General features: G+C 41.7%; 4 protein-coding genes across 5 annotated transcripts; 2 read left to right on the top strand and 2 right to left on the bottom strand.

Annotated features, from left to right (window-relative positions):
* Positions 1 to 1,607: 1,607 nt before the first annotated feature.
* On the top strand, positions 1,608 to 3,904 carry LOC104442086 (transcription factor MYB17). The gene is made up of 3 exons (XM_010055385.3): positions 1,608 to 1,978; positions 2,316 to 2,445; positions 3,022 to 3,904. The coding sequence occupies exons 1-3, from the start codon at positions 1,846 to 1,848 to the stop codon at positions 3,668 to 3,670; spliced, it is 912 nt and encodes a 303-aa protein (XP_010053687.2). The 5' UTR covers positions 1,608 to 1,845; the 3' UTR covers positions 3,671 to 3,904.
* A 364-nt stretch (positions 3,905 to 4,268) lies between these two features.
* On the bottom strand, positions 4,269 to 7,748 carry LOC104442087 (remorin). 2 transcript variants are annotated; one of them, XM_010055386.3, is made up of 5 exons: positions 7,515 to 7,740; positions 5,826 to 5,876; positions 5,476 to 5,563; positions 4,777 to 4,858; positions 4,271 to 4,687 (listed from the first exon to the last, which is right to left on the bottom strand). In XM_010055386.3, the coding sequence occupies exons 1-5, from the start codon at positions 7,585 to 7,587 to the stop codon at positions 4,493 to 4,495; spliced, it is 489 nt and encodes a 162-aa protein (XP_010053688.1). In that variant the 5' UTR covers positions 7,588 to 7,740; the 3' UTR covers positions 4,271 to 4,492. The 2 variants fall into 2 exon arrangements, with proteins under 2 accessions (XP_018727904.1, XP_010053688.1); XM_018872359.2 differs by lacking the exon at positions 5,826 to 5,876 and having other exon boundaries at positions 4,269 to 4,687; positions 7,515 to 7,748.
* A 1,670-nt stretch (positions 7,749 to 9,418) lies between these two features.
* LOC104443210 (O-glucosyltransferase rumi homolog) lies at positions 9,419 to 11,208 on the top strand. The gene is made up of 5 exons (XM_010056549.3): positions 9,419 to 9,741; positions 9,850 to 10,042; positions 10,223 to 10,287; positions 10,377 to 10,587; positions 10,792 to 11,208. The coding sequence occupies exons 1-5, from the start codon at positions 9,434 to 9,436 to the stop codon at positions 11,206 to 11,208; spliced, it is 1,194 nt and encodes a 397-aa protein (XP_010054851.2). The 5' UTR covers positions 9,419 to 9,433.
* Positions 11,209 to 11,491: 283 nt separating this feature from the next.
* LOC104442088 (actin-depolymerizing factor) lies at positions 11,492 to 13,014 on the bottom strand. The gene is made up of 3 exons (XM_010055387.3): positions 12,868 to 13,014; positions 12,084 to 12,349; positions 11,492 to 11,721 (listed from the first exon to the last, which is right to left on the bottom strand). Exons 1-3 carry the CDS (start codon positions 12,868 to 12,870, stop codon positions 11,571 to 11,573), a joined length of 420 nt encoding a protein of 139 aa, XP_010053689.1. The 5' UTR covers positions 12,871 to 13,014; the 3' UTR covers positions 11,492 to 11,570.
* Between the last annotated feature and the right edge of the window lie 2,282 nt (positions 13,015 to 15,296).

Genomic DNA, 15,296 nt, shown 5'->3' on the forward strand with positions numbered 1-15,296 from the left:
CGTTGTATTTGAAGCGATTGATCAACAAAGTTCGTGTATGTAGTGGCCGTTTTGCAATTTGAGTTCACCTCGTGCCTGTGGCGGGGGGAAATGATCTAAATAAATGGCTTAGTGACCAAATTTTATATGTAGGTGGATGAGAATGGTGATGAATCGATTGAAATCCAGTGCATATATTGCACTGACGGTTTAACCGTGGCCGAATCTATGGTTACTTGTTGGTACCGTGCCTTCTCTGATTCCGTCATTGGACTGAAGAACAGAATCCGTCCGTGCTGAAGTACGTCGAGCTCGTATTAAGACTGCAGACTAACCCGTATGGTACACGAGCGATTGTTTGTTTGAGAACCCTTTTTTAATCTCTCCCAGAATGTTATAGTGAAAACGGGAAGTGCCAGAGACTCCGAGGTGACTGAACCGGGCACGCAAACTCAGCTCAGTCAAACAGACATGGTGCGGGAGGCGCTTTCCCGTTCTGAGCTTCGCTGGTTTTGACCGCATTTATTGCCTCCTTTTCCCCTGTTTCTTGACATCTCTTTTCATCATTGATTCGTCTGTCGCTCTTGCGAACAAATTTTTGTTTATTAACTCATAAAAAGCTATCCATTCGAATTATCCCTAACCTTATCAATCAACTTTTGCATTCACGATGAAATATTTGATTTGAAATATGATCGTATTGTTTTCTTTGGCAAATCGGACCACTTCCAGTATGCTAAGGAAGGCCAAGACGTTTCCGACATGGATCGAAGAATGTATCCTTAATATCCACCACACACATTCTTTGAGAAGAGAACTCCGGATCCATCGAAGCTCACCCCGCGGGCTGAAGCAATGCAGAGACAGGTTCATATTGCTCACCACAGATTCACGTCCAACCGCAGACGAAGCTTCTCCCCACAAGATCATATAAGTCATCCTTTTAGAACAGACATGTTTCACATGAAGTAATTCGATCATAATCAGTGCAAGATAATGGGAAAAAAACTCAAAAAACTGTAGAACCGTAGCTAGCAGTCATCAATGAACGAATGCATAGCAGAAGCGAGAGAGAGAGAGAGAGATTGTCACCTCAGACTGTGTTCGTACCCAAAAAAATTCATATCGTGTCATAGAGTCGTAGCTCATTAAATGGCAGGACGCACTCAACCTCTCTCCTGAGATCTCATTCCTCCATCTCTCTCTCTCTCTCTCTTCAATGCCACCCGCCATTAATGCAACCCTTCTTGATTGTCACTTCACGGGGTTTCTCTCTCTTCCCACCCTGTTTAAAAACCTCCAAAAAATGGAAAGCCCGCCTTAAATGGTGTTCATTTTTCTGCACAAGAGCTACAGCGAAGCTATGACCCATTTGAGTGATGATGGTTTCAAAATATTCAATCCTTCCTCCTTCCCGAATCTCCTTCGTTTCGCTCTTGGGTACGAACGAGCACTTCTTGGTAGGACCAATACGATGCATTTACTTTCATACTTGATACGTTCGCCATTAATATCTTTCTCCCAGCAAGAATACTGGGACATTTAATGCAATCCACAGCTTAAAGCTCGCCGACCGTCCTTCCCCTCCCACTAGTTGTAGTCAGTTCGATCTCGATCCCTCCCCGAGATGGAGTAAATCGATATGGGCATTTAGAAAACTCCTCACGAGTTACATGATCCTCTGGTGGCTCCTCTCTCTCTCTCTCTCCAAGATATTCTTTTTACTACTACCCTGTACTTCTTTTGCTCTGTTTCACTCGCCGACTGATGATGAGCTTCGAAGGCGTTTCTTGATTCTCCTAGGGTCTTCTATTCCCGGGTAATGCTGTGGTAACTTTGTGAGAGAGAGAGAGAGCGGGAGGGAGAATGGGAAGGACGCCATGCTGTGACAAGAAGGATTTGAAGAAAGGGCCATGGACGCCCGAGGAAGATGAGATTCTTGTTGAGTATATCAGACAGAATGGCCATGGAAGCTGGCGTTCTCTCCCCAAGCTTGCAGGTTGGATTAACACTCCTCTCCTCCTCCTTTTCTTCTTCTTCTTCTAACTTTGTCCCTTTTTGTTCTTTTTTCGGTTTACTGTATGTTTGATCACCATAAGGGCCTCTTTGAAACTTGTCTTATGAGAGGAATTAGCGTGGTTCTAAAGGCAAAGTTGCAAACTTTTAGCTTCAGAGAGTTTGAGAATGGGCGGAGTAGTGTTCTTTTAGGTGATGCTGTGCAGCTTTACGAAAACATAGTCAGTATTCAAACATAGTTCTGTACTTGATGGCTTGTAATATATGCTGATGTTGTGAGTTCATACACTGGTGATGGTTGTGCCGTTGCTGCTTGATAGGTCTTCTTCGTTGCGGCAAGAGTTGCCGGCTAAGGTGGACGAACTATCTCAGGCCAGACATAAAACGTGGCCCTTTTACTCCCGAGGAGGAGAAGCTGGTCATTCAGCTCCATGGAATACTCGGTAACAGGTGTCTATCTTACACTCGCCAAGACTCATGCCTAGTGCTTAGGCTGAATAACCATCTCCTTGGATTTGGCTGGCTTAGTTGAGTAGAAATACAAAACTTCTGCTTGCTTTTGGATCGTGAATAGTTAACAAGATGAAAGATACCCTTTTGGAGTTATATCAGTTACTGTTGTCCTATGGCACTTGACCTTTTAAGTCTTGGAAGATCGATGGTGGTTGACTCTCAAACATTTTGTTCTAAGCAAGTTGATGAGCAGTACGTATTACCTTGCTAACATGCAAATTTTGGTCAAGAAATGGCCCAGAATAATGACACTATCCAGGTAGCATCATGAAGATGCACTTTTCAATTCTTTCTTACGTTAGGCCGTTTATTTTGTAGATATACAATGTCCCGTACTTGCTTCAACCGTCAGCAACTTGGTTTTCACTTGGTTCGGATCTACTAATTTAAATTTAACATGTGATTAAAAGTAATTTTAGAACTGCTCCTTTTATCGTAGATGATTAGGACTTCAACACATTGCAATTGAAAACATAAGTGTAGGCCTTTGACATGTTCCATTTGTGATGCCAGGTGGGCTGCTATTGCTGCTCAACTTCCTGGAAGAACGGACAATGAGATCAAGAACCTGTGGAACACCCATCTAAAGAAGCGTCTTCTTTGCATGGGCCTCGACCCCCAGACTCATGAACCCTTCCTGACCCGAGGCCCTATGACAAACTCAACCGCATCTACAGTCACTCGTCACATGGCACAGTGGGACAGTGCTCGGCTCGAAGCTGAAGCTCGGCTTTCTAGGGAATCTAACCTGTTTAATCCACTTCCTCTTCAAAAAGCTGACGCCGACCATTTCCTCCGGCTATGGAACTCAGAAGTTGGAGAATCATTCAGAAAGATAAACATGGAAATGGGAAGAAGCCCTGTTTCTCCGGCATCTTCATGTGCGAAGTGTGAATCCAATTCAGCCATCAGTGCTGAAATGGGTCCCTCCTTGGGTGGTTCTGCTGCTGTCACAAATGATGGAGACGAAGATAAGGAATGCGAGACGTACAAATCCTACTTCCAACAAATGGCTGCAGGGACAGAGTCCTCTGGCTCTAGTGCTTTAGAAGATTCATCAGACACCGCGTTGCAGCTGCTGCTGGATTTTCCTATCAACAATGACATTAGCTTCTTAGGAGGAGATATCGATCAATATGCTTCATCTTCTGGTTTAGTTTAGAAAGTTCTGAAATATTTGCAGTTAGGAAAACCCGGCTAAGCCTTTGCCTTTTATAAGGCCTCTCCTGCTAGAGTTTTGAGCTTTTTCCATTGGCAAGAGGGGATGTGAACATAACATTTGGCTCTATCGTAATGTCTGACTTGCTTAGTCTCTTTGGTTCTGCTGTATCTAGAAATTTTCTTGTTCTGGACCCTATTAATGCATTACACAAATGGGTCTCATGTTCCTGGCAACTTATGCAATTGGAAGTCTCTACTGATACTATATTGCTTTTCTCTGTCTCATCCTCCTGTTAGGCAGCAATTGTTCTTGTAAACTTCAAAATTCCACAGGGTGGTTGTTCAGGCAGAAGTTTGCAGATAGGCCATGAAATCTGCTTATCTGTGTAGAGCTACTGAATGGGCATGAAATAACTATCTAAGAAAAAGCATGAAGTTCATAAGCCCCTTCTTGCTTAGCTTAGCAAAATTACTGACCCTAGGGAGGGATTTTAAATTTGTTCGGCAGTTGTTTTTAAGTGTTTGGAGTTGGAATATGGTTCAAAAAAGCCACAAGCCACCTACATCCGAACCAGTAGCCAGAGATTAGACATATCATTCCCTTCATAGGAATTATGGGAAAAGATCAATCACAACCATTTATGGACTACAGATATCACATGGCAAACAAGTCGTTTGTCATGAAAGTACAAACAGACAGGCGGTTATCTTCCTTTTTCAGCAATGTTCACACACCGACAGCATGAAATGACAAAAACAATTTCGATGGTCCATTGGGAGAGTGATTATAATTGCTTTATTGTCACTCCAAGATCAACAATTTTCAGAAACACCCAAGGAACTTCTTCGGCATGTACCCAGTAGCGCGGTATTTTGCAGCCACTTCCTCTGCTTTGAGAATTTCTTCACCACGTTTTGCTTGGATTACTGCCCTCTTTTCTTCTGCTTGCTTGTGAATCAATGCTACCTTGTTTTTCATTTTTTCCCCGTGTTCTGCCTTCTTCTTCTCCAGTCCTTCCTGCGTACCATGAATATGAAACTGAGAATAACCAAGAAAGAAGCACATGACACAAGATACTGGTAAAAGAGGAAGTTTGCCAATGTTACCTCTGTTTTTCGCAAATCGGCTTCTTTAGTAGCCTTCTTGCTGTTTTCCCAAGAAGTAACTATAGACATCTTTTTCTGTGCCCTGTTCATGCAAAAATCTTACTTTGGTTGGACACACTCTATTAAGAGCTAGCACTATAAACTTCTTTGCAAGTAGCTCAATGGTGTTTCAGACTCAGGAGGGCAAACATAATAGGCCTAGCTCACATCATGGGTCGGCATGCCGACGTGTAAGAGGGAGTTGCTACTGACAATATGCACCAAGTTGTGAACACAACCCCTTTGGTCAAGCAACTGATGAAGCAGAGTATCCACCGCTTGGGGTTGAGCACTCTTTCATGAAGAATGTGCTAACGAACTATCTTTCCTAATGGTCGGAACACAAATGAAGAGTTCGGCACTTCAGTAGCACACATTACTACGTTAGGACGTCTGACGTAAAAAAGGTTGGGAAGATGGGAATAAGTATAACCATTCGGTATGTGTGATTACAGGAATGTCGAGAGATTAGTTAAGAACGCACACTGGCAACCCGATTGCAAATAAGCAGGAGGTTAGAAAACACTCCTAAAAGAAAACAAAGAACTCTTTCCCTCATGATCATAATTTCGGGCTTTTACTTGTTCAAGGAAATTCAAGCATTAAGCTAAGGCAACCCAATTCAAAACTCCAAGAAGATGTGTCATGTGTATGGCTTACTTGTTGTCTGCCTTTGTCTTTTCACTTTCTTCCCATGCCTTTATGAATGTCAATTTCTTTTCCTTCTCAACTTTCGCTAGCGCCAGGTCTGCAAAAAGCACAGCACAGAGAATCTGGGTCAATACAGTTGGGAGGAAACTTCATCATGCATCTAGGATCTTTAAAGATAGAAACTCGACGATATAACACAAAGTAGATCTCGAATCATGTTAGAAGTAAGATGATTACAATGGAAATTGAGAAACTCATTCTGTCACTATACAATCATTATGGCGTCCTTATTAGGAACGATATAAAAGAAGTCTGGGTAAGATCAATTCTTTCTAGATGTGCAAGCACTTAGTACTCACCCCTATCGGCTGATCCACGTGAACCTTTATTCTGCGCTGTACCCAGTGCCTCTGTTAATATGTACAAATTACATTGAAGTGAAGACAGAATATTTACTGGATGTATATCCCGAAATAATTGTTCTCGGGCAAGTATTGACGACTGAAGTGCATTACAATGAAGTGAAAAGCCACAGCATTTCTCCAACTGCTAACACATTCTCGACATGGTATTTATACTTCTAAATCCATCCCTCAATGCTAGTTTTAATTTCTGGAGGATGAGAGGAGATTGAGTGATTGGTGTCTTATGCTAAGTTGCAGCTAACGTCATCACTTCAGTAAATGAGAAGTGCTTTACTTATGCTTCATTCGCTTTGTTTTGCGGTCTCCATGTTTTGTGCAAAGCCAATTAACAGAAGGAGGTGTCAATCATTAGCATTACTAGTGTGGTCCAGTACCCTGCACCTAGGACAGACAATAGTCGCTGCAAAAAAAAGGAATTATTCTTGAGGTCTCAGGTCAAGCAACAGATTTGCGTGAAATGATGAGCGTGACTAATCATACGGACACAGTCTTTTTGAAGTCTTCGCCAAATTCACGTGAAGGCAATAAGCGAACTCGGTTGAGATCTATACACGTTATATGTCGAACAATGTCTAGAGCTCAAATGTCAACGCCGACTCCACATGACTGGGTTTAACTCGGCTCTGAACTAAGGGATTCTCTTAGACCGTGTTTTTTCAGACCTCATCATAAAGCAATCTGAAGCAATAGAAGATAAGAACGGGTCATATACACTTCCTTTCACTTCCTATCACCTCAGGAAAGGACCTTATTTTCCTTAGTTATTTGATACTTCCTAAGGGAAAGGGGAAAAAAGACAGAGAGTGGCTATTTTTCCATTCGATTAAACAGAAAAGAATTGGCAGAGACGTATCGTTCTTATTGAAATCCAAAGAATAGAGAAAGCAAAGTGGAGAACCCAATTTTGGAATTGTTAAAACAGAGACCAAGCATAGTGTAACGAAAGTGACCATTTTTAATACGCCAATCACCGAATTCAGCTTTGGGAAAGAATGAACCTGGGATCCAATTCCATCTCTTTACAGATGTGATGACAAAGTACTTTAATCGGCCTCATTGGTGCACTAATGGAGTTCGTGTTTCAAAGTAGGTCCATTAAATATATCACAAGTTTTATATATCATGCCCCTGCTTTAAAGGGGTTTCATGCAAAATAATTCCTGTGCAAAGTTTTGCAAGCAAGCGAGATTCATAATGCAGCCCCCAAAAAGAAAAATACAAAGAAGACAGAGAATATGAATAGTGGTTAGATCAGGACAAATAAATTAAAAATTCAGGGACCTAAATCAAGAACGAACCTAGAGGTGACCCTTGAGCTTGTGACAGCTTTCCTAAGACTAGAAAAGACATTATAATTCACTTCCAGTGGGAAGATCAGATTATTCATAGCCTTTTCTCCGTGATCAGAACCAGAACTAAAAAAGAATAACCAAGAAATGAGCGCAAGATAATTTTATCATTCCATTTGCTGCGAGCGTAAACATGTCGTGCCATCTTACTTACTCATAATGACAGAGCACTATTAACTTTTGGTGACAGTAAGATCGTTATTCTCTCCAGCCAAAGAGACAGAAAAGAAAAGACTGAAACATAAAGGAGGCCGAAGAAGAGAGGTCGATTTACTTGGAGCAGCAACGAGCGCTGTGGACTCATTGCTTTTCTCTTCTGGTGGTGTGACTGTGATCTCTCCCTTCATGCCTTAAACTATCAACTTCTCAGAGCTTTGACTCCAAACCGTTTTTGATGATTTGCGAGTGAATTGGGCCTAACCCCTCTTTTTATAAGTGTAATGGCTTTGTATAGATGGGGTCCATATCTCAGCCTTAGGCTTTTGCCAAAGAAAATAGAAAGCAAGCGAAAACTAGGTCGTTGGTCGGCCGACGTTTTGCTTGACTGTGTTTCTTGACCCTTCTCATATCGAACGAAATGCGTTGGGAATAAAGTTGATGAACAGAAAGGTGAGGTCGCTGTTTCGGCATAAAGAATAAATGCAGTGCAAGGCTGTCCCAAATAAAGAGCTAAGCCCAGAGAAAAGGAAACACAGCAATGCACTCCGATCTGTATTAGAATCACCATCTTCAGTTTGGATATACATACATACATACATACATATATATATTTGCTGTATTACCACTATAGAAACCTCCGAATCACTAATAGAATGAGAATATATAGAGGAGACATCTTTAATGGGCTATATCGTATGTGGATTTGGCCGGACCTACTAAAATTCCCAAGGCGTCGTGGCGCGTCGTGGCGAGATCCCTGAGTTGAGAGTAAAAAAATTTCCAGACTTTTCTCAATTGAGTATAAGTCCCGTGGCTCTTCAATTAACAAAGATGTCGTCACATGTATAATGTTAGACCCGACCCTAAATCAAAAGCTAAAGCGCTGTCCTTGAGACTTGACCTGCGCATTTCAAGTCGGATCGTTACAATCACCGTACTAATTATCTAAAAGAGCTGTGGCGTTGTTGTGGTCCGTCACGTTCCCCTCGAATTCGATGGTAGTTGCCCGTGCATGCATGTTTTATACGTCTCAACGCTCTCGAAGCACCCATATCATGTGTAGAACTCGATGACTTGGTTCCTTTTTCCCCGCTTATTTTGCCCGGAATCGACGAGTTAAATGAGCTAACTTACAATTCGAAGCCGCCTTTTCCGTTTCATATGCGATGGACGATGGAATTTGCGTATGTAGGCATTTAAACGTGAAGAGAACAGATGGTTTTCATGAAGAAAACGACGCTGTCCTATAATATTCTCTGCTGTGCTTGTCCGTTTAAACTTGCAAAGCCCGCGAGAAGAGCGCCAGATTCCTGCATGCATTGCGGCCTGTGCAATGCATCGTAAACATGAGACTTCAATTATCACGTGTACGTGGGAAGTCTTCCTATGCTATATGTTACATCAGTGTTGCTATGTGATCCTAATGTTTGACTGCTAGAGAGAGAATCGAGGACCAGATGAAGATGATTATCAATGAGAAGTATTTGGCCATGTCTGGTCATGGAATTCATAAGCAAACCCTGACCGGAGCACGGTTTAGGCAGCTAAAGAAGGAAAGCGCGACCACAACTCTGGTTCTAGTCTTCTTCTTCTTCCTTTTGGTCGGCGCTCTGGTGTTTGCCGTTTGGATCAAAGTAGTAAGTAGACATGACAGACCTTTGCTTGATGTAACCCATCGTTACATACCGATTTTCGTTGCAATTGAGAGATGATTATTATTCTTTAGCGCAATTTTCCTAGAACTGATGGAAGCCACATTAATTACATTTCATTTTGCATTTCCAGTTTCAATCACTCTTTTCAGGTGCTTATCCAATACCAATCTTCTCAACTTCAAAAGTACCAAAGAAACCAGTATTCCCACTCCAATGCACAAACCATAAACTCGCTCAAACATGTCCAAGAAACTACCCCATCACTCAAAACCTCACCAAGCAACATCAAAACCATGCGTCAACAAGTCAATGCCCGTCATACTTCAAATGGATCCATGAAGATCTGCGGCCATGGAAGGAGACCGGGATCACGAGGGACATGGTCGAGAGAGCACGCAGGACAGCGCATTTCAGGCTCGTGGTCCTCGACGGGAGGGCCTACGTTGAGAAGTACAGGTCGGCGGTACAAACAAGGGATGTGTTCACCTTGTGGGGCATATTGCAACTCCTTAGGCGATACCCTGGAAGATTGCCTGATTTGGAGCTGATGTTTGACTGTGACGATCGGCCGCTTATCCAAATGAAGGACTATCGACGCCCCAAATCAGGACCGCCGCCGCTATTCCGATATTGCGGGGACGGAAAGACGTTGGACATAGTGTTTCCAGATTGGTCTTTTTGGGGATGGTAATTAAATTCAAGTTTCGCTCGCTGTATAAGAACATAGCTACTAACTCTTTACTTCCAAATGAAATCCTTATTAGGAGAATGATGTGGCTTGATACAAATATGTAGGGTGGAGACAAATATTAAACCATGGACACATGTGTTGAAGGACATAGGAGAAGGCAATAAGAGGATTAAGTGGGAAGATAGAGTGCCCTATGCTTATTGGAAAGGGAACCCTGATGTGGCCTCCACCCGAAGAGACCTTCTCAAATGCAATGTCACGGATAAATATGACTGGAATGCCCGCTTATTTAAACAGGTAATACCTTTTGATTTATATGCGAAAGCATAAGAAAAAAAAATCATATGTTTCGTGTCAATTTAGATGAATATCGCATATGAAATTCATTAATTGTATATGAACTTACATGTACTCGGTGCACTTATGGTCTATTAGAACTCTCTAACACATGTTACGAGGATCAAACTCTTATGGCAGGATTGGGGGAAACAATCTAAACGAGGGTACAAGCAATCCAACCTGGAGGACCAGTGTACCCATCGGTATACAGCACAGAGTTGATTAGCTACTTGCACTTGCTTTCCTTGGTAAACAGCGTTCACGAGTAACTGTTCCTGTTGGATTTTGACAGCTATAAGATATACATTGATGGGTGGGCGTGGTCTGTAAGCAAGAAGTACATCCTGGCATGCGATTCTATGACTCTGTTCGTACGTCCAAGTTACTATGATTTCTTCACCAGAGGAATGGTCCCCTTGCAACACTACTGGCCAATTAGGGACAACTCCAAATGCACCTCCCTCAAGTTCGCCGTGGAATGGGGCAACAACCACACCGACGAGGTTTCTCTCTCTTAATTGTCGAGTCCTGTTCATGTGCCAAATTTAGATTATCGACCGACGCCTATTCTTCTCACTTACAAAACAATCGATAATCGAAATTTGTTCAAATTTCCGACTGTTTTGTCTAATTCAAATCCATGTCAGACCGACTCATCTTCAAAACTTCTTATCAACAAACGCATTCGACTGATCTTTTTGTGCCAGGCAAAGACCATCGCAAATGGTGGGAGCCACTTCATATTCAATGAGCTGAAGATGGAGTACGTGTATGACTACATGTACCATGTGCTGAGTGAGTATGGAAGGCTATTGACATACAAGCCAAGAATACCACCAAAGGCAGTAGAGGTATGCTCAGAGACAATGGCGTGCCCATCAAATGGGACATACAGGAGGTTCATGGAGGAGTCCATGGTGATGTCCCCAAGAGGAGGAGCCCCATGCACTCTCCCTCCTCCATTTGACCCTCCTTCGCTCCAAGCCTTCAATGAGAAGGCGGCTCGTTCCACTTGGCAAGTTGAGATGATGGAGAATGACTATTGGCGAGAAGTCAACAGCAAGGACAAAGACAAGAACAAGGACATGAAGAAGCCCCTCCAGGGGAAGAAGAATCCCTTTTAATAGTTTAGCTTTGTTTTGACATTTTCTAGCAGTTGTTTGGCCAGGGGCAGAAAGAAAATGAGGGGCACTTGTTTGAGATTATATAATTAGCCTTTGAGGGTCAGTCATGGTTGGGCTTCTAGTGAAAACTTCCAATGTTTAGATTGTTGGCATGATCTCTCTCTCTCTCTCTCTCTCTCTCTCTCTCTCTCTCTCTCTAGCCAAGTGCTATGACGTATGCACTCTCCTTGAGACTGAGAAAGAATGACGCAATTATTCTTTAAATCCAAATAGCCCACAAAGAACATACAGAAGAAGCAAAATTTGCTGCTCACTGGGATACATAGAAAGATATAATTTCATAAATTAAGGGATCCATTCATTTAGAGAGCTCGCCCTTTGATGATGTCGATGCTCATCTCGCTGGGATCAGTTGCTTGCAACTCCACTTGAATGCCGTCTAATTCTCTCTTGAATCTGTCTTTAGAGCTCGCATATAGCATCTTACTCCTCACTCTTGATGTATCTGGCGACCTGTTCCCCCAACCAAAAGAGCGCAAAACAATTGTTAAAAAGTCACATTTCACAGATATACACTAGTCGATCACTAAGGATAACGTACAAAATAATGGACAAAAGAGACGTGCTGTGGTCATATTCGACATGTACAATATGCCTATGTCAATGTCAAGATTGTCATGACCCTTCATACTATTTGTTATTCTGAATGTCATAATCAGAAAAGTTATGTCTTCATAGTCAAGATGGTACTAAATTTGTACATAATTGGTCATGACAATATCTTAAAGGTATAGCAAGTGGGAACAAGAGCTAGTTGTACACAAACATGCAATATGACACGAGCACAAGCTTGGAATTGGAAAGCTTCCCGTTACCAGGCAATGAAGAAGATCTTGCTCTTTTGACAGTTCTCGTCGGTGATGAAGTCGAAGTCGAAAACAGCGTATCGGCACTCATTGGCGGGCATACATGCGGTGAAATCGTCATAGGTTTCTTCAGGACTCCCGACCTTCTCCACGCTGACTTGTTGGATCTTCTCATCAATCTTGAACACAATGAACCGGTGGTTCCTCTTTGCTTTTAGCTCCAAGAACTTCAGTTTGCACTCGTCATTCACTGCCATTCCGGACGCCGAATTCGCCTGCAAATTTTCGTCTCACTTACTTGCGAAAATCAAAGGTTTATACAAATCTCTTCTCTGTTTGTAGGATGATGACATAGATGGGCCAAACGAATAAAAGTTTCTGCATGCATGTGAACCAATTGTTCTTCACCAATGAACATTTTGACAGGCTCTATATGCGCAATAACTTTCACATGACGAGAAATTGTTATCTTCAAGCGCTGGCGCACTCGGGTACGCTGATGAATCAAATGAAACAAACCGTGTTTCTTGCAAAGCGCAGCTAAAAATCTCGTCCATACAATGTCCTAGTTTTTCCACCTATCGATATTCGCCGAACCATGCTCTCAGGTAAAACCACGAGCATCTACGAGCATCTACATCAGCCAAATTTCAAATTCGATCCGCCATTGTCTCCCCATATATGGAATAATGAACACATTGATACCAATCACTGGATTTCCGGCCTCTATATGAAGAAGCGACTCCTCGAAACCAAGAAAACCAAAAAAGGGTGGGCCTCGTGAGGGACATACCATTTTGTGCACCAAACAAGAGAGAGAAGTCCTCAGCTGGGAAGATGAAAGCAATAGAGGGTAAAATATATCAAGAACGAGATCAGATCCAACCCTAGGAGGAGGAGGAGGAGGAGGAGAACGAGAGACCCTGATTTTGGAGATGGAATTGAGCAAGGCCCTGAGTTTTGAGGAAGGAAGAAAGAGATTCTAGAGGAGAGATTTTCTTGGGACAAAGCAAGGGTTGCTATTCATTTCGGCCTCCATAACCAACCATTGGCCTCGGTCATCACATTCACTTGTTTGATGTTGCCACGTTGTTTATTTAATTATTTTTTTTTAATTTTTGCAATTGCGTTAATTTATTTTTAGCCAATAAAATTATTCAGGGGATTTTTGGCTTTTCTTAAATTTGGAGTATGATTGGTCACGCCTCTGCCTCTTCCTTTTAGGCTGTGTCCATGCTTATTATGATTTCCCAGTTCTAATTCTTTCTCCACAAACTTCGGTAGTTCGTTAGATTTAAGCATCACGATTATCCAATCTCCAGCTCTGCATTAATGAACATGTGCGGGTTAAGTAAAGAAAGGTTTTTATCTGCCTAAATCAAGAGTGGAATTTCTATTCTGTAACATAATCTTAATCGTTACAGTAACATGAAAAGTACTAGAAGTGAGTGGTTTCATATTCCGTATAGGTTATATCTGGAACTTGGAACTTACCCGTTAGAACATATTCATCATTTTTTGGAGCTTGAAAGCTACCTTCCATACTCTAGAACCTAGAATTTACCATGTCACAAGTTTCACAATCGATTCCAAGTTCCATATGTATTATTAATTGAACGATTGTAGTGAATCAAAACATTTAATAGTCATCACTTGCTGTTAGAATTCACTGACCATAACTTATATTTAAACACATAAAAATAATTAACATTAATAAAGTAAAAGTCTCGGTCATAAAATGAAAGTTCAGACTAATGTTTCTAGATTATACACTCATAATCAAATAAAGATCACACAAAGACATAAATCAAGAAAACCATTAAAACTTGTTCTAGGTTTTAGGTTATAAGTTCCAGGTTCATCCAATTAAGAATCTAGAATCTACTCGTCGAAACAGATTCTTCATTTTTTGTAACCTAAAACCTACCTTGCATACCTTGGAACTTAGAACCTATAAATTCTCATCAGTTCGATTCTCAAACTCCTGCTCACCCCTAAAAAGCATAGTGGATTTTCTTTTTCCATAAGTACAAAGTCATGCATAATCTGAGTTGCAATGGATGATGTAGATGTTCACATGACACGTCAAAATTACTAATCCATCCACCATAATTAATCTCTAATACTAGGAATTCGATGTCAAGCTGCAAGCTTCTTTAAGTGCTTCTGGCTAGATCTTAGCCTATGAAAGAGTTGACATGATCACAGGGTTTGCCACCTTGCTTAGCCCACCTGGGCTTGCTCGATTCAACAAGGCTCTGGGCTCCGCTCAAGCCGAGCACAAATTGGATAGATCTATACAAGCAATTTTCCTCTTGAGCCCAACTCTATCTAACCCACTACCTTCAGTAAACAAAAAACATTTTTTTAAGTCAGGGAAAGGCCCGAACAAGGACTTTGAAGCTTGGTATCTAGCTCGGGTCGCCCAAACTCGATCACTTGTCAAAGTCCCTGCACGAGGAAGAGTGTTTAAACATTAGAATATCAAATGACCGGTGGACTTGGTGGATTCCCATTAGTGGTGAGCAGGAGTTTGCATTTGAGATATGTCTAGTCTTCGACGACCCAGCTTTATGCCGGACAAAACAATGTTAGTTGCATAGCTTGGCATTACTTAATCAATTCCCACCACAGCCAGCTCACTGTGGTCCTAACCATCAGCTTCCTTTTATATACAAGCATTTGTTTGAAGAAAAAGACTCCCCCGAGAGAAATAATTCTTACCCAGTTGCATTTGACTTCCTCAACATCACTTGACAGCTTTCTCGATGAGTGACGTCCAGCGCAATTTTAGTACCCGGTCGCAATCGCCATTACAAAATAGGAGGGGAGACCCAAAACCTCAGCTCAAACCTAACCGGGATACTTAAAAGGCAATTTAAACCCGGAGTCAAGTTCAGCAGGCAATCGGTTGCTTGATTGGCACTTTGCAGCCTCTCATCTTAATAAAACAAACCTAATCATTATAAAATAAGATAAAAATTAAAGTTCTTGATATACCCATTTATTGTTTTACCGTGTTTATAGCAATTTATTAAAAAAAAATCCGGTAGTATATTCAGGGTAGAGAAAGGAAGTAACAGGAGCATGGAGTTTAGGAGAATATCCTATGCTATAAAACTGCATATTCTTGAGTAACTGAGCTTTCCACCGGTCATGTCTCGCTAAAGGACTGGTCGGCGTGTTTTCTCACAGCTCATAATTTTTCTCTATAGATAACAT

Source organism: Eucalyptus grandis, chromosome 4 (genome assembly GCF_016545825.1).
Source record: "Eucalyptus grandis isolate ANBG69807.140 chromosome 4, ASM1654582v1, whole genome shotgun sequence".
NCBI lineage: Eukaryota > Viridiplantae > Streptophyta > Magnoliopsida > Myrtales > Myrtaceae > Eucalyptus > Eucalyptus grandis.

Coding starts and splice junctions, on each gene's coding strand:
- LOC104442088 (XM_010055387.3), bottom strand. Junction 11,722..12,083: donor AAGATCTTCTTCATTGCCTG/GTAACGGGAAGC, acceptor TTGGGGGAACAG/GTCGCCAGATACATCAAGAG.
- LOC104442087 (XM_010055386.3), bottom strand. CDS start 7,587: ATGAAGGGAGAGATCACAGTCACACCACCAGAAGAGAAAAGCAATGAG. Junction 5,564..5,825: donor ACGTGGATCAGCCGATAGGG/GTGAGTACTAAG, acceptor TGCTTTTTGCAG/ACCTGGCGCTAGCGAAAGTT. Junction 4,859..5,475: donor AAGACAAAGGCAGACAACAA/GTAAGCCATACA, acceptor TTGCATGAACAG/GGCACAGAAAAAGATGTCTA.
- LOC104442086 (XM_010055385.3), top strand. CDS start 1,846: ATGGGAAGGACGCCATGCTGTGACAAGAAGGATTTGAAGAAAGGGCCA. Junction 1,979..2,315: donor TTCTCTCCCCAAGCTTGCAG/GTTGGATTAACA, acceptor GCTGCTTGATAG/GTCTTCTTCGTTGCGGCAAG. Junction 2,446..3,021: donor CATGGAATACTCGGTAACAG/GTGTCTATCTTA, acceptor TTGTGATGCCAG/GTGGGCTGCTATTGCTGCTC.
- LOC104443210 (XM_010056549.3), top strand. CDS start 9,434: ATGGTCGAGAGAGCACGCAGGACAGCGCATTTCAGGCTCGTGGTCCTC. Junction 9,742..9,849: donor GATTGGTCTTTTTGGGGATG/GTAATTAAATTC, acceptor ACAAATATGTAG/GGTGGAGACAAATATTAAAC. Junction 10,588..10,791: donor GCAACAACCACACCGACGAG/GTTTCTCTCTCT, acceptor TTTTTGTGCCAG/GCAAAGACCATCGCAAATGG.